At 39.1% G+C, this 23,357-nt stretch overlaps 1 protein-coding gene across 11 annotated transcripts in view; it reads right to left on the minus strand.

The window, feature by feature from the left end:
- The window catches only part of TENM3 (teneurin transmembrane protein 3), a 399,040-nt gene that overhangs the window by 34,945 nt on the left and 340,738 nt on the right, over positions 1-23,357 (minus strand). For 8 of the 11 annotated variants that reach the window (XM_033160981.1, XM_033160987.1, XM_033160988.1 and 5 more), the window contains 7 exons: positions 17,275-17,491; positions 15,708-15,827; positions 15,194-15,455; positions 10,697-10,964; positions 8,754-8,897; positions 4,978-5,227; positions 4,618-4,638 (listed from right to left, as the gene is read on the minus strand). In XM_033160981.1, coding sequence (XP_033016872.1) covers positions 4,618-4,638; positions 4,978-5,227; positions 8,754-8,897; positions 10,697-10,964; positions 15,194-15,455; positions 15,708-15,827; positions 17,275-17,491 — 1,282 coding nt within the window. The remainder of the gene's footprint in view (positions 1-4,617; positions 4,639-4,977; positions 5,228-8,753; positions 8,898-10,696; positions 10,965-15,193; positions 15,456-15,707; positions 15,828-17,274; positions 17,492-23,357) is intronic. The other 3 variants (XM_033160989.1, XM_033160984.1, XM_033160982.1) reach the window with 1 other exon arrangement.

A 23,357-nucleotide genomic window follows, 5' to 3' on the forward strand; every position in this document is an offset into this window, starting at 1 on the left:
CTTCTGTTTGCAAAAGGCAACCAAGGCCAACATAAACAAGTTGTGAACAAATTACATCTCGGAGCACAGACATTTCTGAAGTATACAACTAAAGCAATGTAACATTCAAAACAAAATAAAACAGCAGCAGAATAGGCACAAAATAAAATAAGCAACATGGTATAACAATACTGTGAAAGAGCTAAAACCACTAAACATTTTTAAAGACTGAAAAGCCCAGGAAAACATAATGGTCTTCACCGGGCACTAAACTGGTGAGCTCCTTTAGGTAGGTTATTCAATTACCGGGGAGCAACCACTAAAAAGTCCTATCTCTACCTCATCACGTTTGGCATGGGCACTTGAAGAAGCACCTCTGTGTAGGATCCAAGCAAGTGGTGGAGTTGATTGTCAGGTAACCTGGTCCAAAGCAGAGGCAAATTTAGGGCAGTGTGACTGGTTCCACTGCACTGGATACCGAGTCTAGGGGGTGCTGCAGGGCATCACAACTAGGATGTAGTCAATTGAGCAGAGAAAGGGTGAGAGGCTGGTGGGGGTGGTGCTGAATTTTGGGCTCGCACAGGGTGCCACTGAAATTTGAAAGACCAAAGTTCACCCTTGTCTAAAGCCATTTAGGACTTTAAAAGTTAATACCCTCACTTTGATTGACTGATTAATTGGAATGTGTATGTCTCTTAACAGTAAAAACCTGTAAGAGCTGGGCCTGGAAACAAACTAGAAGCCAGCACAAATGACACAGCACTGATGTAATTGCTTATTTTGACCAGTTTCAGTTAACAATCTTGCTGCCCCATTTGGGACCACCTGAAGTTTCTGGAATAGTTTCACAGGCAGTCTCACATATAACAAACTACAGTAACACAAATGAAAGGTCACCAAAACACAAATAATTGTAGAATGACTATTTCTGCCCATTTCTGCCCATATAGTGTTGGTATATCGGCCTAAGCTGATAAAAGCAGGAGTCAGCTACTGAGACTTCTAGGGACAATGCAAGATCCAAAAAGATCCCTGATCCTTTAGGGGGACTACAACCACACCAAAAATAGGCAGATCACAACCCAATTGAGAAAAAGTATTACACACTAATGATCATATGTGTGAGAACAGCCAAAATATTAAATTCTAATTATTGTGAGCTGACAATACATAATTAAAGGTGCCCCAGGTTGCTGTGGCGCACCTGTTGAAAACCACTGAACTAAGCATTTAAAAATGGTAAACAAGGTTCTCAAACATAACAGTGACTGAACATAATAATACAATAGGTTTTTATTTGCCTTTTAACTTTTGAGTGCTCTATAAACTAGATTTAGCTTTTCTCTATTTCTGAGAACTAGCCACATAACTTAAAAGAGGTTTTTGTGTAACCCTGAACCTAAACTATGATGGTAATAATAGATTTAAAAGATATACAGTATGTGCCTTTTTATATATGTACTTTTAATCTCTTTGTTCATTAATGTGCTTATTCGTTGTATGCAATTCTTTTTCTGAACAGCACCAGGTGTATGGATAGTGCTTTAATTATCAGCATAAAAAAATAAATATTTATATAAAATCCAACTTTAGATCAGTTTCAGGGCAATGTAGAATGATGAACATGAACAGGGTTGTAGAATGATGAACAGTTTAGAACACATAATTTACAGTAAATTGTGGTTGGTTGGTTTTTTAACCAATGTACTCCGTCATTGATAAAAGGAGAAAGTGAACACACACAACACACACACCATTTATTATTTGCATGGTGAAAGAGAATAGCCTGAAATAGTATATAAATGTAAGGAAAGTTATCTTTGGAGTTTTATAGATCGAGAAGTTTTAACTTAAATGATAGAAATGGTCTGTACAGCTTTAGGTAGAGACCTACATGAATGAATGCCGTATCCTGCTCCCCTCCCCCCAAAAAACGCACAAAGAAAACACGATATCAGGAACAAAACTAAACTAGAACCTGTCTCCCTAACATGTTATGCTTCTGCGTGGGGGAAATTTCTGTACAGCAGAGCATTCAATAATCTGGAGCCCCACGTGCATCATGAACAGGTACAGCTCAGGAATTAGTTTACAACCTCAGCCTTGGTTGGGGAAAGATGTCAAATGATCAATGTTCATTGTTATATAACTGTCCTGTAAACAATTCAGAACAAATGCTCAATAAAGACGGGACATAGTATAACCACTGTGTAAGCTTTATGCCAGCATATGAGGATGAATGCTGAATGAACAAGTCATCTGATTTCTTTGCCATTAGGATTATTAAATCAATGAAAATGTGTGGATAATTCTAGTGGAGGCTCCTGACAAGTACAACATTTCTAACACAAGTACAGAAATCATTTTAGTACAATTTTGAAAATGACACTAGCTGTGCTATTGCCTGCCCTGCACAAGGTGATGAATCTCTGAAGAATAATCATTAGCATGCTCCATGAGAATCCATGGTACTGAAAATAACCTCAACTCAGGAGACTTCAAAGACTCTGCGCTCTAGAGATCGACAATAATAATCTTGGCTGGCTGTAAAATGGCTGTTTTTGACTAACATGGGATTTTCCTGCTTTCTATTGAAACAAAATCTTTACCTTAATGTAGGCATTACAGGGCATACTTGGTGTAGTAAAAATCCTTCATAGACAGAAAAATATTCAATCTCTGCTACTGCAGTTGCCTCTGCAGCTTTTTATACATCTTTGTATTTCTCTAGGGAATCTCTGTAATAGTACACTAATCTCAAAGAATTTGAACTCAAGATTAATACACAATTGCCTCCTTCCCTCTAGAAACGTCCTTTTGTAGCCGAACCATATTAGTCTATCCAGGAAGTGCAACTCATATAACACTGAACATGCAACTATTTTTGCCTGTAGTTCTCCAAAGGCTAAAGAGTTTCCCCACAAAAGACAAGTAGATTACTCCAGAAGAATGATATATGGATCACACATTCACTTTCCCTATTCCAGTAATAAATAAAAAGTAATATTTGAGAGTACGAGTGCTGTATAATATAGTTAAAACACAGAAAATGGTTATTACTTAACATATGTTCTTAATTCCCCAATAAGCAACAGATGAACAACAGAATGCAGGGAGCCATGTGTAACAACTTTTGAATGCATGTCATATTTTGTATTTGGTATAATATTAAAACGTGAACTTACAAAGTATTCTATCTAATGACTGTTAAAGCATCAGCTGGTTTCAATGGACAGAGGGCACTGATTTTTTTTAAAGCAACAATGAACCTTCAGAATGATATGAGAACAGCTGACAGCTATGCTTATAATTTAAAATAAGGGTGCATATTATATTCAGTCATGGAGAAAATGCTACTTGCCGACACTACACAAAGCAACATATGTGAAACATTAATTCTGAAATATAAAAAACCTTTCACAGTTAAGGAAGAAAATCCACATGAGGCAGTATAACCAGAAGCCCGAGTGAATTTCAACAGAAACCAGACATAATAAAATAAAATGTAGATCTCTGGGGATTTGTGTAATGAAATGGGAGAGAGGGGGAGAAAGACCAAAAATAAAGATGAAGCTTGCATGATAATAAGGAGGGTTTCTTAATGTCACCCTGCATTTTGCATGACACATTTAGCAGCTGTGGCACACATCAGTGATGTAATGCATGTGTCTAGCAAATAATTTCAGACTGAACTCTGCCCGCTTCATTCTAGCTAGTGGCAGTCACTGTGATCACAGAACAGAAAGCAAAGTGCTGCCTGCGCTGTTTTATCACCCTCCTCTTTAAAGATATGCCTAGCCATAATTCAGTGTGAATGATCTACAGTTTGCTCTTATGAACATAGGATGTTGCCATGTCATATACTGAGTTAGACCTCGACTAATGTATTTGTCCGTAGTGACTCATGCTCTCTCTCTCTCTCTCTCTCTCTCTGGAATCTGAGATACGTGTCTTCCTTATCACTACCTGGAGATGCCAGGGATTGTTCTGCCATGGAGCCACATAGCTGCTTTTGTTCTCCACTGCTAGGTGGCGGAGGCATGTTGCACACATAACATGCACATCACTGGATTTATGTATCACTGGTTATTATAAACCTGGCAGCTGAATGTTTGAATTGACAACACAGCATTTCAGGTCATGCAAAGACAAAATGAAAGTTCTGTCTGTGGCATTCATGTCAGGGCAAGGACGGGACAATGAAAAGGAGAGTATGTTGGTGAATGAGTGAAGCAGGGATTACAGAAGCGCTTCAAGGAGGAAAAATGGGAGCAATACCTTACAGACAGGCTGGAAAGGGAAAACAAAAAGTGATGGGGAGCATGCAACGTTTTTATTTATTTAGTCATTTCAGACATTTATACCCTATCATTTAAATGACTTTCCTGGGATGCCTTATGATAAAATATTATTTTAACTAGGACGGGGAAAGAATTTGGGTTAAGTTGAATAGTAGCAATCTTCCAAACTTACACCTCTCTATGATTTAAGGCAAAAATAGTCATTTTTATAGAGCACTCCTTCCTTATGATCGTAACAATTTTTACAGCACTTCAGTCTATTGAATTTATTTGTTCATTCTTTTTTAAAGGAAAGAACACTTTGAACAAAAAGTATGAACATGCTTAAAATGCTTACCTATGTCTAAAATCTTTATTTCTTGGTGGGAAGGCAAGGAAAGGAAGAGTAAAAAAAAAAACAGTATTAGGAAAAAAAGTTAGATGAACAGTAAATAGGTAATGATGCTGATAAGGTTGCTGATTTTAATTCCATTCAGTCATTTTTAAATCATCTGAATAGCTGAGATATTTTGACAACTATCTCTATGAGTAAATGGCTTGAGAAAATGTCCCATCTTTCTTCAACCTCATTTTAAAATATTATTTTTATAGCATTTGCATTTTTATTGCACTGTTCAGGTGTATATGGAAACATGGTATCATAAAATTCATCGCATAATCTTGAAACCAAATGTTTTAGGAGTAGGTAAAGATATACCTTAGTTCAAGAACACTTGTTACATTTCCAGATGGGAATATCCGTCGAACATAGTTAAAATCCCCTACGTACAGGCTTCCATCAATACCACAAGCTAAGGCAACGGGAGCCAAAAGCTTATTGCCATCTGCTTGACCATTGCAACTTGGGCAAGAAATGCTACGTCGTCGACCATTGCCCATTATACTACTGACAACTGGTGGCTGCTGAGAGATGAACTGATTTTCCCCATTGCCTTTGTAGAGGATTCCTGGAGAAAACACAAATATGGTTTCCTACATCAGTGGAGTATTTTTGTCAGTTACAAATATTGATCAGAAAATACTAAATACATTTAATATTCCACACTGGGACTATATTTCAAAGGTGTCTAGATCAAGAGAGAGGACAATGACCACCACACTGGTTCTCCTGAAATTCAAGAGAAGCTTGACCATAAGAACTGGAGGCTGCTATCTGGAAGTGGCACTTTAGAAGCCTGTTGCACATGTGGCCATCCATTTCAATCCCACCCACTGAATGAAACTCTTTGTGAAAAAGGATCAAAATATCACTATTCATATTTACAATCAGCTCAGAAGGTAATCAGAGCAACCACAGCAAGACAAAAAAGTATATAACAGTGATTTTTTTAATAACAAATTTCTATGAAAAGTTGGCAAATGCTTAAAAAAGGATACATCTGGAAAAGTAGAAATGGGCAGAACTCGTGTTTGCAACAGTTACCTTGGGGGCAATAGGGAGCACATGCACAGCAAATGAGTGCTGTTCATGTGCTTCTCATGGCTAAAAAGCTGAGCTGTTGCTGTGCAAACCCCCCATTGGATTGCCATAAAAAAAATTGCTCTCTGACCTAAATACAGTTCTATGTTCCTTCTCCTTCCTCCCAAGCAGGCAACTCATACTATTCAAAACCACTTGACGACAATCTCCCAAACTGGATTTTTTGGCTCTGGGAAACACACAGTACCCATTTGCCTGTGCATTTTTCTCAGTTAGATTTGGGTGAATGTTGGTTTGGAATGATGCATTCCTGTTCATTTATTCTGTAGTTAGAATAAATTGCATACATACGTCCTGTTACGCATCACACACCCACATACCAGTAAACTATTATTGTAAATAAGTTTTCTGACAGCCTCAATTTCCCATTGCCAAATGGTCTTATTTGACACAAAAGAGTAAGTTGTATTTGCTAGCAGAGCCTGGCTTTATAATGTATCTGCAGTTCTGTACTCATATGTCAAACACAACAAAAATGTTTGGGCAAGTTCTGCTTTAAGGCATCAACAAACATTCTCCAGCATCATTTTTATGGCTTTCACAGGAAATGTGGGGAAGCAATATATGTGCCTAATATTACGCTTTCACGGTTACAACTATATTTTGTTAAAACATTACCACTATCCTCATTATTGTCCTGATCAATGACTCAGTCAAGGTGTGCTGTGAGAATGGGTAAATATTTTCCATAAACATAACATGTTCCTTGGGCTGCGCCAATTACTTTTCTAATTCCATGCAATCCAAGAGAGGTCAACATTATGAAATAAGAGGAAATGAAAATGGCTCATGAAATATAAAAGAAAAGCCATGTAAATGAGGCTGCATCATAACAGCACATGGATTACATTTTCCCAAGAAAAGTTGGAACGAGAATGCACTAATGGAATCTGAAATCCCCTTCCTATGATCACATCATTTATGACAATCAGGAAACCATAATTTTGCTGAAATAGCTGAGTTCTATAATTTTCATCAGAGGTATCATACAAGTCAGCACTCAGCACTATGGTACCTGATTTATTCTGTCATTACTTTGAAAAATTGCCCTTTCACATCTCTCTTCTATTACCACAGGGGAAAAGATGAACATTAGAATATTTATTGCAGTGATTCAGGGTGTCCGTATAAACACCTGTCACTGACTTTGCTCCCTTGTGAATAAATTTCCCCAGCTCATCCACCCTGTCATTACAACTAGCCACTTCATTTATTCAATTAGACAGGCATCACTTTGAAAAGTCATTACTTGTCAAACAGTCTCCTGAGCATAAATTTAGGCGCATAGCTGACTCACCCTATGAACAGAAACTACTGAACAACAAAATGAGGAAAATGAATGCACATGTAACTATCTCAGTGCTTTCTCCTTCCTTGCTTTGTGCCAGTTCCCATGATAAGTTGAACTGGCATACAATGGCAGTACACTTATTAGCCCTTGCCCCCCAGTGAAATGTACCATACTCACATGAAAATAAGTCTCTCTATAACTAATCCCATAACAGCTAGAATTAAATACCAAGAAACGTGATCTTGTTAACTAGTCCTTAGACATCATTTCCGTGTCCTTTGGCTTCCTTAACATTCTGCATCCTGGCCTCCTCCTCTCTAAGCTAGGTCTTTGCCTATCTTAAATCTGAGATCATTTCTTTCAGCTGCCCTAACTTCCATTACATAACTTCCAGTCAACATGAGTGTCATTAGTCACCTTTACTAAGCACCTGTGTGTCATCGCTGCCTGCAGTTAAATAGCAGGCACATTTCACTCTAAAACTGGCAGCGTTCCAATGACAGGAGAAATATTTCCTCCATGCAACTTGTAATGTGTTTCATAATATGGAAGAAAATATACATGTTGCTATATTGCAGTTGTAGCTGGAGTCATACTGCTATGGAAGTCCCAATATATTTAAGCATAAACTGTTTGAATGAAGAAGCTTCATGGGGCATCAAGCAAATTGTTTAATTGAAACAATAAAGCTCTCCGGTAAATCACACATATTTACTTGGAAGCCACAAGTGAAAAAGGAGCTTGCGCCTGAGTAAGTGTACTTAGGATCACAGTTCAGCTGCTAAACAACAACAATATCATTAGTGATGGCAGAGAAGAAAAAAAGGTTGGCGAAAGCAGGTCAAGCAGAGAACTATGGAAAAGAAACATGGGGTTTTCTTTTTCTTTTTTGAAACATGGGTTTTTCTTTTTCTTTTTTTGAAACATGGGTTTTTATCAAGAGATTTAAGGGGGGAAATGCAGTAAATACAAGATTTAAAAGAAATAATAAAAGAATAGTTGGAATTAAAGAATAAAGATATGTAAAAATGAGTAAAGGAAAGTTAATGAAGCAAGGAAGAACCACTGCAGGTAACTAGAAATGGAAGGAAAATGCATGAAGGTTTTGGAACCGATCCTCAGGTACACAGCAGAATTCAGAAGGGGAGGCACACAACTTAATGACAGGTGCTAGCACCATATCTGATTCTTTTTAGCTCTGAGTGCAATTGGTATTGGAGACGAGTAGAAATGGTGCATATTTCCTGCATACCAGTGCCAATTCTATTGAGGACTAAAACCCTACCCCTCCCCAATAACGTATTTGTATAAAATACATTTCCCCACCAAATATTCGAATTGACAATGAGAGGCTTGGGAAACACTTATTTATTTGCATAGAAATACAGGAGTAATCATGCTAGTAAAGCAATAGAGGAGCAATAATGCTAGCTGTACTTGACACAGTTCCATGGAAACACATCTGGTGGGGGGAGACTAGGCACAGCCTAATGTTTTTATGTAGTATGAAGAGGAAAACATTTCCTGGTGTTGGCATGCACTGAAGCTATGCTTATAAATTCGAAATTAATTCAAATTAAAGAATAATTCTAGGATAGTCATGAATGTGTATTACTCATAACTTTTGTGTGACAGACAACAAATTAATTACATAGTCAGTATGAGTCCAGAAAAATAAAATTAAAATAAAATTGAGACTTACCATTCTGAACATCCAGGACGTGGTGCTTATCTAGGGTCCAGCCCCCCATGTTGGAGGCATCCAATTCATAGCCTTGTAAAATAGCTGTCCGTTTTTCCCACAGTGTTAGATCCAAACAAGATTCATATTCATAACCTACAGATACTGGAATTAAAAATAAAATTATTTATTTATTTATTTATTTTAAAAACCACCCTTCCTCTCTACATACCTGAAAACAGGTTCTAAGTACTTTCACTGAACAGGGTTTCCAATTACAGAGAGGTTTCTTGGCATGTTAATTTAACACTCTTAGAATATCAATTTTTCCTCTTGGTTAGTGCTAGATACAATCTAGAAAATATGTATTTATAACTAGCTGTACCCGGCCACACGTCGCTGTGGCTCAGAGTGGTTAAGTGGATGCAGGCCCGCTTCCTTGCCAGATTCAGAGCTGGGGGGTTCCTGTGGGAAGGGCCCTTTCCCTCCCCTCCCCCCTCTCTCAGACATTTCCCTCAAATATCTTCTCTTCCTCCTCCCCCCCTCCGTACTGGAAGGAGACCCTGTTTTGCCTGCCTCCCCACAGCTTCTCCCTTTGAACTCCCGCCTGCCCCCTCTCTGTCTCCCCCCCCCCCCGTACTGGAAGGAAACTCCGTTTTCGCCTGCCTCACCACAGCTTCTTCCATTGAACTCCCGCTTGCCTCCTCTCCCAGCGGAGAGGCTCCTTTCCCACCTTCTCCTCCAAGGTCCCCCCTCAGACTATCCCTCTCCCAATCCCCCCTTTCTTCCTCCCTCAGAAACGTCTCCTTTTATTTTTCTGCCTTCCCTCTGACGACCTTGTATTGGGTGTGTCGGCAGAGCCGCCCTCACCTCCCGCTCACCCTCCATCCCTCTGCTGAAGTTTGATCCGTCACCTCCTCTTTCCCTTTCTCGCCGCCACCCGACAATAGCCTATTGGCGGAGCCGTCCTTGGCTCCCACCCCCCTCCCTCCCTCTGCCAAAGTGTGATCTTCTCTACTGTGTGTTGCTCTATAGCATGTGTTGCTTTTAAGTCCAACAGATGGTGCTGTTTTTGCCAAAAACCATGTTTTTACCTGTCACAGGTGTGACATCTATATATTTTTACATAAAAACACACCAGGATTGGAACGCAACATTGTGTCAAAATTTCAAAGCAAATGGTGCAGAACTTTGGGAGATTATCGATTAGGGACAAACGAACATTTACATTTTTATTTATATAGATTTTGCAGGGATGCAGGTGGCACACCTGTATAGCCTGCATGGCTAGAATTAGTTCAAGAGTCCTGTGCACTGCGTTTTGTCAACTCTAACAATTATTCAGGGAGCAAATTTTAATCTGTGACTGAAGTTTCAGTCAATTAATTGTACTGACTGATTAAAGCTTGAAGCTCTATAGACACATGATATATTGATGCTCCCTTGAAATAATTTAAAGCCTTGAGTTGTTGAAAAACATCAGATGTTTAATAGCAATTTAAGGCAATTAAAATCATTTTGGTTTTTTTTTAAAGCACCACAGGCAGTCCAATACTTTTTCTGCAAAAAGGATGGTGCAAGTATTTTCCCCATGTTATTCTGTCTCAGACCTGATCAACACAGTCCTCATAATTTGTTACTTCCAGGTACTAGTTTGGTTAGATGTGATAATTACAAACAAAGTGTAATTCCTTTGTGATTTTACAGTTCCATTCTTTTTATAAAAATGAAAAAATATGTCTATACCACATTTCAACTCTAAGAAGAGCCCTCAAGTCAGCTTACAACAATTTACTGTTAACAATTACTGTTACAACAGCTTGCTGTTAACAATTAAAAGTTTACATTCATTCTACACAGCATACTGAACTTCTCATATATCTTCATTATTAAATATTATTCTATGTTTTCTAGATAATGCAAACAAGCAAACAAAACCCATTAACAACACAAATAAGACCTACCAACAGCTTCAGATAAACCATAGACCTTTTGGTTATACGCGTCAGTTTTATCCCATATGAATGTGTAAGCCAAATTTGGGGATGCAGGGAACCATTTTTGGAAGAGTCTTCCCACCACTGCCACCATGAGATGAACCTTCATTAAGTTAAATGGTATCACTGACTGCGTCATGGTGATCTTAAGAACGGATTTATACCCTGCAGCTCTGGAGCTTAAATAAGACAATTTCAAATCAGTTCCTGGGACTGTGGTCTCCTCATGAAGTACCTAAAAAATAAAAAGAGGAAAATGACAAATTAATCTCAACTAGCAAGAATTTTACTGTATGTGCTTGAATAGAAACTATCAGAAATACATTTTCTGTAGAAAAATACAATTGTTTAAACAATCATTGGGCTGACTACCTAACCTTCTGAAGCATGATGTGATGATTTTTTTTAGGATGAGTGTGTGCAAATGTTTTTACAACCTTATTTCCTACAGCAATTGCTGCATCAATGGATGTACGACCTAGAAAATAACTGTCACATATATACATGTGCACAAAATACTGTGATCTGAGTTCTGTAAAAGACAATGGTTTAGGAAGTAATAGTCTGCATGCCTCCCCTCCTTCATGAGCAAGCTTGGTGCTGTGATCTTTGTGTGTTTAAACCAGAAATTTAAACCAAGATTTAATCCTGCTCTGAAATTCTGGTTGGTAAATCCAGCAGGATTGAAGCACTGCAGCCACCATAGGACAGACATGCATACATGCCCTTCTGCTTTGAAGTCCTTTTTATTTTGGAACCTTTCTATCTGGCAAATTTGCCTCTTACGGTCCAATCAAACTTATTTCCTGTCTTGCCATGGTTCCTTAAAAAAGCCACACAAAAAATCTCCCTGAAATATATCCCTCAGAAACTGGCTGCTGATGTGGGTGAAGAGGAAATGGATCTGAGGGCATTTATTGCCAATGTTGAAGCCCTCAAGAAGCAAGCTGGGAAAGGAGATGGGGGAAGGTCAGACACCTTTGGACATGCAGGTTGAGAGCTGTATGAGTCTCTTTCTACCTGGGTTGAGGCTCTGGTGAGCAGGATGACTGTGGATCCTGCAAAACCCATGGAAGAGCTGCCAGCGGCTGAATGTGTGAATGCTGCTCTTTCAGGTGAGAGGGAAATGGCACTCAGCCTTCACAGCAGCTGCTTCTGCAGTCTGATGAACCACTGGTGTGTTTGGCCCTTCTGACATCATCTGTGTAGTCTCAGCCTAGGATGGTACAGCAAGAGGATGTGCATGGAGATGTACTCCTGGGAAAGAGGAGTGGCACCTCACTTCTTTTATAGAGATGGGCTGCTCTTCTTTAGACTTTAAAGTCTAAACATAACCCTCTCTGATTTTCCTGCTTCTAATTACTATATTTCACAATTTAGTTCTAATTACCAAAATGGTTTTGTTGTACGGAATTTCAAAATATTGCTTTCAGAATATTTACATAGGCAATTTTTCAAGGAGGATGTTTAAAACAGAAATTTTCTTTCCTTTCTTTCTCAAGCTAGATGGCTGCCTTAGGGAAAGCTCCCTCATGCATTCTGATCAATATTCAACCCTTTCTCATATCAGGAGAGCACAATGATTCAATCTTCTTTTTAGAGCCTTTCTTGCCTAGAAAAGTGTGTGGGTGATAGTTAGACAAGATGGGTTTCAGTCTTCCATAGATTAAGATAGTCAATCATCTTTATTTCATTCACGACTTCCAACTGGATTTTTTTTTAACCACACCACTAAAGCTTTAGCTGTAAAGCCACCAAACAGCTCCATTAAGATGAGAAGATTTCTAAAAAGACAACGATAAATCTCACATCACTAAAATACCCTGTTTCTCCTAAAATAAGACATAGCCATAAAATAAGCCATAGCAGGATTTCTATGCATTTGCGAAATATAAGCCGTTCCCCAAAAATAAGTCATACCCCAAAAATAAGCCATAGTGACGTGGTACCTCCCATTAAAACAGCCTGGAGAGGCGTGGCTATGCAGCTTACCGATGCGACACGGTTAAAATAAGACATCCCCTGAAAATAAGCCATACTGTGTTTTGTTGAGCGAAAAAATATATAAGACGGTGTCTTATTTTAGGAGAAACACGGTATGGTGCCTCTGAAACATATAAAGCTCAATTCTCAGGATGTTGGCCACCAACTCAAAAAGCTGCCTCAAAGCTAGTCTAACCCAAGCTTCCAGGTACGAGCCATCCAGGAAAGATCTGCACTGCTCAGCATCATTCCAGTTTAGGAGGTGCTGCGGACTAACTGCGGCTCGGCAAGCGCATGTTGATGCCATCCAGGCAATTTGCACAGCAACGCAACAGCCGCCATGGCTCAAGTTTGGAGAGGAGCATCTCCCTTTGCAAGATCTCAGGGCACACCACACTTCATGTGGTTCCATGAGCTCTCATGAGGGGGGTACGGTGGCAGGAATAGTTAAGAAGTCCCACCTCACTGGTTAATGGCATAGGCAGTAATCAATTCAAGTTTTACTCAAGGTAGACCCACTGAAATTAATGGCACTAACTAAGCTATGTTCATTAATTTAAAACTGAGCAAAACTTAGTTGAATGCCCATGTTTACCAGGCAAGAGCCTCCCTTCTCCCAAACAGAATCCTGCAATTGTGGGTTAGGTCTTGAGAACTGCAAGTGGAAGGAAGCTCTGCCCCCTCCACCCCCTGGGGAAAAAACACCTCTCTGGGGAGTGGGAGGGACCCCTTTCAATAGCATGGCATGGGACGTGGGTGGCAAGTGCTGTCACCTGATCTTGGATGGGGCAATTGCCCAGACTCCACTGCATAATGTTCAAGAAAATGAGCCCAAGCTGCATTCTGGTGTTTCACTTTTTCCTTTGTCTAGCTGGGAGCAATGAACAACAAACTTTAGTTTTAGTGTGATGTCTGAACCAGTACTTATGTTTTGTTTCTCCCAAACAACCATGATCAGGAAGCCAACAGCAAACTTTGGCTTCACGTGGTAATTTGTTTGGACAGAAACAAACCATGAGTGTTAATTAAGATATCAAACTAAGTCAAGGATTGTCTACAATATGATTTGAACAAATCATGCACCTTGGCTTAATGTTATCTGTGATTGCTGTTCTTTTCTGCCACCAGACTGTCCTGGCAAACAGTAAAGCTTTGAATCCATAACTAGAGTAGCACACTGGTATGCTATGAAAATGATGCAGAATGTTGCCAACTCATTTTACCATGTAGCTGATTCTAGTGAAGGAAAACCAAATGGAAATAAACTTATTTGTTTTGTTTTTCAAGTTATCACTTACACATACTTTATATGTCTTGCTTGATAATTTCTTTGAAAAATTACACTGTTCACTTCCAAGAAAGCCTGGAACTGTATTGATTTATTGTGACTAATGTTTTTTTGTGAGAGATGAGGATATTCAATATTATGCATTGTGCATCTGAGCTTAACATTCAGCCCTTGGGAATTATATATATATGCGTCACTTCTACAACAGAAGGTAAGAATCCTGTGAGTGCATAGTTTGGAGAAAGCACCCCTATACTTTATGTTTTCCTGCAAAATACATATGATATGTATTAGCAACAGCACTAATGTACCTACATATCATAAAAAAGCTATTCATATTAGTACAGTTTAAATAAAATCAAGGCGTGAAAGTTTACTTTTTTCTTAAAACAATCCTTTCTTTCAAAGCACTTTACTGAGAGGCTTATAAATTATTAATTTTAATTGTTTATAGACATTTAGACATTTCATCAGCTACTGCCAAAAATCAAAGCTATGTTGCCACGGGTAGTATTTTGAAACTAACTTTTGATCTCATCTGTAGTAACCAAAGGCAGAGGCATAACAGTGACAGATAAAACTGTCTCCTGCTTAATTATTCTGTGTTTTCCTTTAGGCTTTCAGTCCACATCAACGAATGATTATGTTTCATCCCCTTCCACCTTACGATGCTAATGGAGTGAGGACATTATGAGTCTAAAACACAAGTTTTATAGCAGAATGTTTTGAGTTGCCTAAATGATATTACATAACAGTCCTTAATTTCAAAATAAAAACAACTCTTCATTTTGAAACATGCTAGATAGGTCACACCATGTATTTCAATATGCTGATAACCTTTGTAATTCTTAGATCCTTCCCAATGTCTATTTCATTGCAGCCCATATATCCTAAACAGTAACATATTTCCTTAAATTTTAACTTGCTTTTCAGATGCCACATTTAGCTTCCATGGCAAACACTGTGGAGGCAGTCATCACCACAAGGGACAGATTAACTACTGCCATTAACACATGTTAAGGGGGACGGGGGGGGGGGGGAAGCAACCAGGTAAGGGTAGAAAACAGGGTGGTAGCAGTGGAGTTGACAAGGCACTGAATGTGGGGGCCCTAGAAGTAACCTTGCCCCAGCCCCCCTTACTTAGAAAGGGTCCTGATTCCCATAAATATATTTTGACTTAAGATGTATTGTACCTGCGTCTCAGGAATAATAGGACTGTCCTCAGGGGAAATCCTGAACAAGGTAGATAGAGGTGATGATACAATGACAGGATTTGGTCTCACAAATCCACTCAGATCGCAGCTGGGAATGTCATTCTCCTCCTTCTTCATGACCAAGGTGTCCATGACATAGAAGACATTCCATGGAATCCAAACTGTGTGGTATTGAGTAAGGAATGGTGATCGTTCGAACACTAGGGTTAAAGATGCGCCTCCATTTGCCACCAAGTCAAACCTAGTGTAAATCAGATTATTATTGTGTAAAATGCCTTAAATTTATATCTTGCTTACAGACATATATACAATTTAAATTTAAAGATTCTGATTTCTTAAGTTTGTCAGAAGAAGCAGTAGCCGTGTGTGTGTGTGTGTGTGTGTGTATAGAGACATAAACACACACACACACACCCCTCAAAACAACTTCTGATGAAATAAGGCAAGTTAATTTTCTGTACTGCTATCTCAACATACATGACATGAAACTTACATTCCATCTTGGCGAGTGATGGTGTACCCATAATCTGGATAATGTAAAAACGACACATTAACTCCAATGAGTGGTGTTCCATCTGCTGTCAATACTTGGCCCCTTATAACAGATGCAAGACTGTAGGGAAAGGTACAAAATTACAGCATTTAATATTTTCTCAAACAAGCACTTCCACGCCAATGTACCAAAGTATAAACATCCTGTTAGTTCACAACGTTGTATACTGTGCAGCCACTGCCTTATTTCAAAACTCTGAGACGGTTTCAGTGTACACCTAATTACTTACAGTGTGAATATGACAAACACTTGCATCATACAAATACAGTGGTAACTGATTGGTTTGTTGTCACATGTACACTTAGCAACAGATCCGGGTTTGCCTCTGTGTTCACATGTGAAAATATTATCTGCTTATACAGTAAAATCCTGGGCATGTTTATTTAGAATACCCACTGAATTCAATGTGGCTTACTTTCTAGTAATGTTATTCAGAATTGGACTGCTGCATCTTGCTTGCTAACTCTGCAAACTTGAGCACACTCACTTGGTGGTAGGTTTCATTGGGATCAAAATAACTTACTTCTAAGCCAATGGCTGAAATCTGATAAGTATAAGGAGCACCCTCAGTATGAAGCAGGATTTTTATTTTGTTTTGTTTTTTCAAACAAAAGCCTCCTGTGCTGCACTGTAAGAACCTTTTTAAGTTCCATGAATTTTAAAAGCAGTTTATGATATGCTACATTAGGAGGGAACTGCTGTTTGGATAGACCCCTACTACTGTGAACAATCTACTGACTGCATATAAAGGGGCTCTCTGGATCACAACCAAAGCATTTTGGATCAGTGTGCAAAATTAATAAATTAGCAATGGTGTTTTAAAATTATAAACTAAAGGCTTTCCTTCTAAACCGCCTATCTTTTTGCACTTCCCTACGGAAAAGTGTTTTGCCAATTAATTTTTAGGCAATCTGTAAACCTGCGGGGGCTGCAAAGCACAGAATTTAAAGGAGTAATAAGGAACATTTGTGTTACAACTTTTAATCAACCGCTGTGCTCAACTACATTAATGCAGCTAAATTACTGCAGACACAGGAGTTCCAGAGTAAATCATCTACTTTCACTCAGTAAGGCACAGGACACCTGCTTTCAGTTACTAGCTTATTTTCAGGTATATAACCACTCTGCAAAGCACCAGGCAGGCAGCTTCTGCAATCATACTGTCATGCAGTTAACAGCTCTATTACATTAATTCATAATTTATATTATTTACTGAGCTCAGCTTTAAAAGTGCATCACTGCCTTCCCTTCTGAGGCGTTTTCATCACTTTGATACACTTCCAACTGTGCTAACCCAAATCAGCTGGGTCAATGAAGATTTATATAATCCTTAATGGAATGCCCTGTTAGAACTTAGACAGTACACAGTATAAAAAGCTATGTTAAAGCAGAATCACTGTCTGTCTGAAGTTTTGTACAAAATCAGCCATGCAGAGTCCCAAATTTTGTACTTTTCCAATTATCCTTGGAACAAAGTCTAGCAACAGGAAAACTAGAATACCCTCACCTTTTATTGAAAGGGCTTTCCCCCGGAATGACATGGGAGCTGTCCGGTCCTATAAGAAAACTTATCCGATCATAAAAGGATTTGGCAGCTTGCTGAGATGGTGACTGCTGGCTTTGGCTAATGATATCTTGTGGGTCCGGCAGTCCACGGCAGTAGGGCTGGTTTTGGCAGGAACTCTGCAAACAGCAGTCAGGATCCATGCAGTCAATTAATCCATCTACAGACAAAAAAGTTAGAAGAAAAGGAGCAATACTTCCTATTCATTTCCCCTAATGAGCAATTAAAGACAACAATCACATTCAGCAATTTTCACAGTGTAAATAATAAGCAAAGATATTAGAAGTTTAGACTTTAAAAATGCTTTTATTTCAGGCCTTTCAGAGGAATAAAGGACAGATATTGTGCTAATTAATAATTTGAAAGCAATGAAGAAGAGGGTCCATGTTAAAGAAACTTGAGACAAAATAAATAAGAGAAATAGCACACACACAACAGAACTGGATGAATATCTAAAACAGGCATAGGCAAACTCTGGCCTTCAAGATATTTTGGAACTACAATTCCCATCATACCTAGCTAACAGGACCAGTGGTCAGGGATGATGGGAACTGTAGTCTCAACACACCTGGAGGGACAGAGTTTGCCTATGCCTGATCTAAACAGTGCATACGAAAACACAGTTATTATAAATATAATGCAAACATCACAACTGCAAAACCACAGCAGGGAAAGGCTGAAAACGAGTTTACTTTCCAAGTTAACATGTCAACCGTCAGAATCCTGCCTTTCAGGAGCCTAAAGCTATAAATCCGTGGCTCCTGTTGTAGTGGTAAGACTACCGTATGCATCATAGCTGCACTAAAGTAGATGAGAAGAAGTCACGCTGAATTTTGCAGGTTTATGTATGTGAACTGTTCCCAACCATATAAGCAAGTGTGTGGGTGAGTTGCTCTTTCTGGAAACAGTCTACTCAAAGGCAGCCTTGAGGATATTTTTTGGTTTGTTATTTTAAGGACACATCACTGGAATAGCCACTATACAAAAGGACTTGTGTGTGTTTGCACCCATATATATATATATATATATATATATATATATATATATATATGTGTGTGTGTGTGTGTGTATATATATATATATATATATATATATATATATATATATATACACCCTCCCTGATCTAAGCGTTAGGGCCAACAACACCTCATGCATCCAGCGGAGATTTACAATGATGCCAACAGCTTACAAGTGATTATTTCCCCAGCTGCAATTCCCCCAAAAGGAAAATCTGATCCTTGATGTGATGGGGGAAGATATATGCATGCTAAGAATATGAAAAGCATTAGCTGCCCTTGTCACTGCTGGTTCAAATTTAGAACTCTCAATGTTACTAAAAAGGTCTCTGAGAATAGTTGAAAGGTGCAAGATAGATTAACTCTGTTGAGACTAAGCAAAGTCTATCCAGTGCATTAAGGGGATACTGCTTAGGAACCCTAGGTGTGTTGGGAAATCAATAAAACATACCCCCCCCTTCATTATATCACATGTTGAGAAAGAAAGACCACAACTCCCATCATGATTTACCATTGGCCAAGTTGTCTGGAGGTGAACCCTAAAACATCTGGAGGGCAACACATTCAATCTACAACCTCTCCTAGACAATGACAGTTCTCTTTCTCAAGCTCTGGGAGGAAGACCCTTCATCGCATACAGACAGCCACCCAATCTCAAACAGCTCCTCACCCACAATAATACAACAACAGGACTCAACATGGACACTGGTACCAGAGCCTGCAATAAACCCAGATGCCAACTTTGCTGCCACATAAACCCGGACAACACCATTACTGGTCCCAACAACATCAAACATACCATCTCAGGACTATTTAATTGCTCATCTTCCAACATTGTGTATGCAATCAAATGCCAACAGTGCCCTTCAGCCCTCTATATTGGACAAACAGGCCAAACCCTACGCCAAAGGATGTTGTTGTTGTTGTTCAGTCGTTCAGTCGTGTCCGACTCTTCGTGACCCCATGGACCAGAGCACGCCAGGCACGCCTATCCTTCACTGCCTCTCGCAGTTTGGCCAAACTCATGTTAGTAGCTTCAAGAACACTGTCCAACCATCTCATCCTCTGTCGTCCCCTTCTCCTTGTGCCCTCCATCTTTCCCAACATCAGGGTCTTTTCTAGGGATTCTTCTCTTCTCATGAGGTGGCCAAAGTACTGGAGCCTCAACTTCAGGATCTGTCCTTCTAGTGAGTACTCAGGGCTGATTTCTTTGAGAATGGATAGGTTTGATCTTCTTGCAGTCCACGGGACTCTCAAGAGTCTCCTCCAGCACCATAATTCAAAAGCATCAATTCTACGGCGATCAGCCTTCTTTATGGTCCAGCTCTCACTTCCATACATTACTACTGGGAAAACCATAGCTTTAACTATACGGACTTTTGTCGGCAAGGTGATGTCTTTGCTTTTTAAGATGCTGTCTAGGTTTGTCATTGCTTTTCTCCCAAGAAGCAGGCGTCTTCTGATTTCGTGACTGCTGTCACCATCTGCAGTGATCATGGAACCCAAGAAAGTGAAATCTCTCACTGCCTCCATTTCTTCCCCTTCTATTTGCCAGGAGGTGATGGGACCAGTGGCCATGATCTTAGTTTTTTTGATGTTGAGCTTCAGACCATATTTTGCGCTCTCTTCTTTCACCCTCATTAAAAGGTTCTTCATTAAATGGACATAAATCTGATATCAGGAATCACAAGACAGAGAAACCAGTAGGAGAACACTTCAATCTCCCAGGACATTCTATAAAAGATCTCAAAGTAGCTGTCTTAATACAAAGAAATTTCAGGAATAGACTGGAAAGAGAAGTGGCTGAATTGCAACTAATCACCAAACTTAAAACCATAGAGAAACCTGGTCTGAACAAAGACATTGGATTCTTATCTCATTATACATAACAAAGCTATCTTTAGCCATCTCACCCCTTGCCTTTCCCTGCAAGACTAATTGCAGCCGTTAAGAGTCGTCAACAGGTTTTCCACACCTATCAGCTGATCACCCATTCCCACCACCCTCTGAGTAATAACCCTCCCCACTCCCTCACTATATTTAAGGATCTGGTGACTTCTGTTTCAGTGTATCTGAAGAAGTGTGCATGCACACGAAAGCTCATACCAAGAACAAACACAGTTGGTCTCTAGACTATGGCAGACCAACACGGCTACCCACGTGTAACATTCAATCCTGTCTTTCTGACCAGCAGTGGCTGTCGAGGGTTTCAGATAGAGGTTTTCCTCAAAGCTACCTAGTGAATGTGCTGCACTGTTGCCTTGCCTTGGTAATGGACTGGATGAGAGCCAACAAACTGAAGCTTAATCCAGATAAAACTGAGACACTGTTAGTGGGCAGTTCCCTGGACCAGATGGATAGTAGGTGGCCTGTTCCTGACGGGGCTTACACTGCCTCTGAAGGAGCAGGATGTAGCTTGGAGGTACTTCTGGATCCTTTGCTTAGTGATGCGTTAGTACAATGCAAACAAGTTCCAAAAGCCACAATCAAATTCTGATTTCATGCAGATGTTGGCACAGCAACAAAGTACCCACAATTTTTTGTGAATTGATACTGAGTACTGTTGAAATTTGAAAAGTTCAAAGTATACCAGATTTCAAATCACTGCAGAATTTCATTTCAATGCCAGCACAGATATAGCTAACACACATATTGCTGATTTATAAATATTAAATAAATTCCAAGGGGCCTTTAAAGTAGCTTTTATGTGAGGTTATTTGGTTTTCTAGAAAAAGAAGCAGGTAACTGCAGCTTGGCTGCTTCTTGGAGCATATTTAAAGCATTTGAGCTGCAAGTCAGCTTTAAATATTTAAGAACATTTATGAAGATGGATTCTTTTTCCTTTAGAAGAAAGGCTACATTGCTACAAGCAGAGGTAATTTTAGCCGCTCTTTCAGCTGAAAAATATATATATGAGAACACAATATATGTTCAGCAAATTGAATCTTAATGCAAATCAGTTAATGATGAATACCAGCTTATATAACATAACATTGCGAATACAAACCTGTGTATTTCACACATACGCACAACATATTTAAATACAGAGGTGAATCCCCATTTATGTGGGGATTAGATTCTGAACCCTCTCGCATGTCAATGAAATCATATAAAATGGGGGAATACCCATTTTACGAGTAGCTTACGAGGAGACCCACCCCATAGCCCGAAGAGGATGTGTGGGGTAGCGCAGCAGCCATTTCCCTGTGCATCAGCTGAGCAAGCCCCGCTGCCCCTCTGGCTCGCACTGAGACCCTCTCCAAAGCCCGAAGAGGACATCCTCTTCAGGCTCTGGTGAGGGTCTCCTTGTTAGCCAGAAGCTTGTGGAGGCTGCTCTGCTGATGCACGGAAAAGCTTCCCAGTGCATCAGCTGAGCAGCTCAACAAATCCCCCACTATTCCTCCAGCTGACATGACCAGCTCAGCTGATGTGTAGGGAAGAAGCTTCCTCGTGTGTCAGCTGTGCAAGCTCTGCTGCCCCTGAGTTCCTTTCATTATTTCCTACCAGTCTGCTTATTTCTCATTCTCAAATGATCTTTTTTCTGTTCTACATTTTCCTATCTATCATCTTCTAAAAATGATACAAAGCCTGAAAAATGAAATAAAATATGAAATTGACCTGAAATCGGTAAAATGTTTTTTGGGGTTTTTATTTTGCTTCTATGTCCTATATTTCTCATATCTTGTGTGTCTATCTTCTTGTCTAGGTAGCAAGTCTTTTGAGACAAGTTCTATTTATCACTTAATGTCTATACATCACTTAGCACAATAACCTTACTGCTTTGTTAGTTTTTAGCCACCACTAAATTAAATGCAATTGAGGGAAAACATGATTAATTAGCTAGATCTTAAACTTTACACTGTGACCACAATCCAAAGAGATTAGTATCACTGTATGTGCACAAAATAGCACACATGCATCTATCACCCTTCTTCAATTTCCTTTTCATCATATCCCCAAATTACCTTTACAACAACTACAAATTATTGCTAATTATGTATTTATTTACACACATCAGAATGTGTGCTTTGGCTCAGCATTCATAACTCATTTTTCCATCTTTCTGGGCTACTTTATTTGTTAAACTGCATGAACATCTAGTGACAGAAGAGTAACACACTATCTTCTTCCAGAAAAATATGCATGGAGTCCAGAATGTAAACATTTCTGGTGAACCAAGGTCACTTGAGGAAGTCACTTCTGGTGACTTTGCCAACATGCATATTTTCTGCTTAGAAAACATGTTCATTATCTGCTTTCCTGTATGTACACATCTTAAGATACAGGTGAGATTGCCAAGTATGTCTCGCAAATGCAGTTTGAGAAATGATGCTTGCTCTTCTCAAAGTATTTTGAAATTTTACCAATATTAACCTGTTGACATATTTTGTGTTGTATGTCACTAATTAAATTAAAATGTATTTATGATTTTCTTTAAAATGTATTCTCTTAAAAATAACAGAGTAATAGAGAAATGTCTTGTCAATCTGGGCTTAAACCAATTTATGTTAGTATCAATATCTGGTACATTAATTGTTAAAAGCTCTATATTGGCAATAAGCGCTTTTGGGGTTTTGCTCTGTTTGCTCTTATATGTCTATGTTGTCCTGCTGGCAATATTTAGCACAGTTGCCATAAAGGAATGCTCAAATTTAGTCATTCATCTTTGTTACTTTATAAATAGCAAATGTACATCTGGCATGTAGACTGCAGGTCATAAAACTGTTTGAGATTGACATCTTCTGAACTAATCAGCTGGAAATGCATTTTTACAAGCCTCCCCACTCACATCAATCAGGAAAAGAATCTCATTTTCACCAGTCAAGATACAGGGACACACTGTTTGTTATTTTTCTATGAAGTTTATCAGCTACTTGCCCAAGCGAGTGACGGATGGTTATGAATCTGGCTCCTTCTAACTTGCAAAAACATTTTTCACACTCTCTCTGTATTTATACAGCTAGTGCATTTTACCAAGTATTCTATTGCCCAGTGTGTAAAATAACAAAG

Source organism: Lacerta agilis, chromosome 9 (genome assembly GCF_009819535.1).
Source record: "Lacerta agilis isolate rLacAgi1 chromosome 9, rLacAgi1.pri, whole genome shotgun sequence".
Lineage (NCBI taxonomy): Eukaryota > Metazoa > Chordata > Lepidosauria > Squamata > Lacertidae > Lacerta > Lacerta agilis.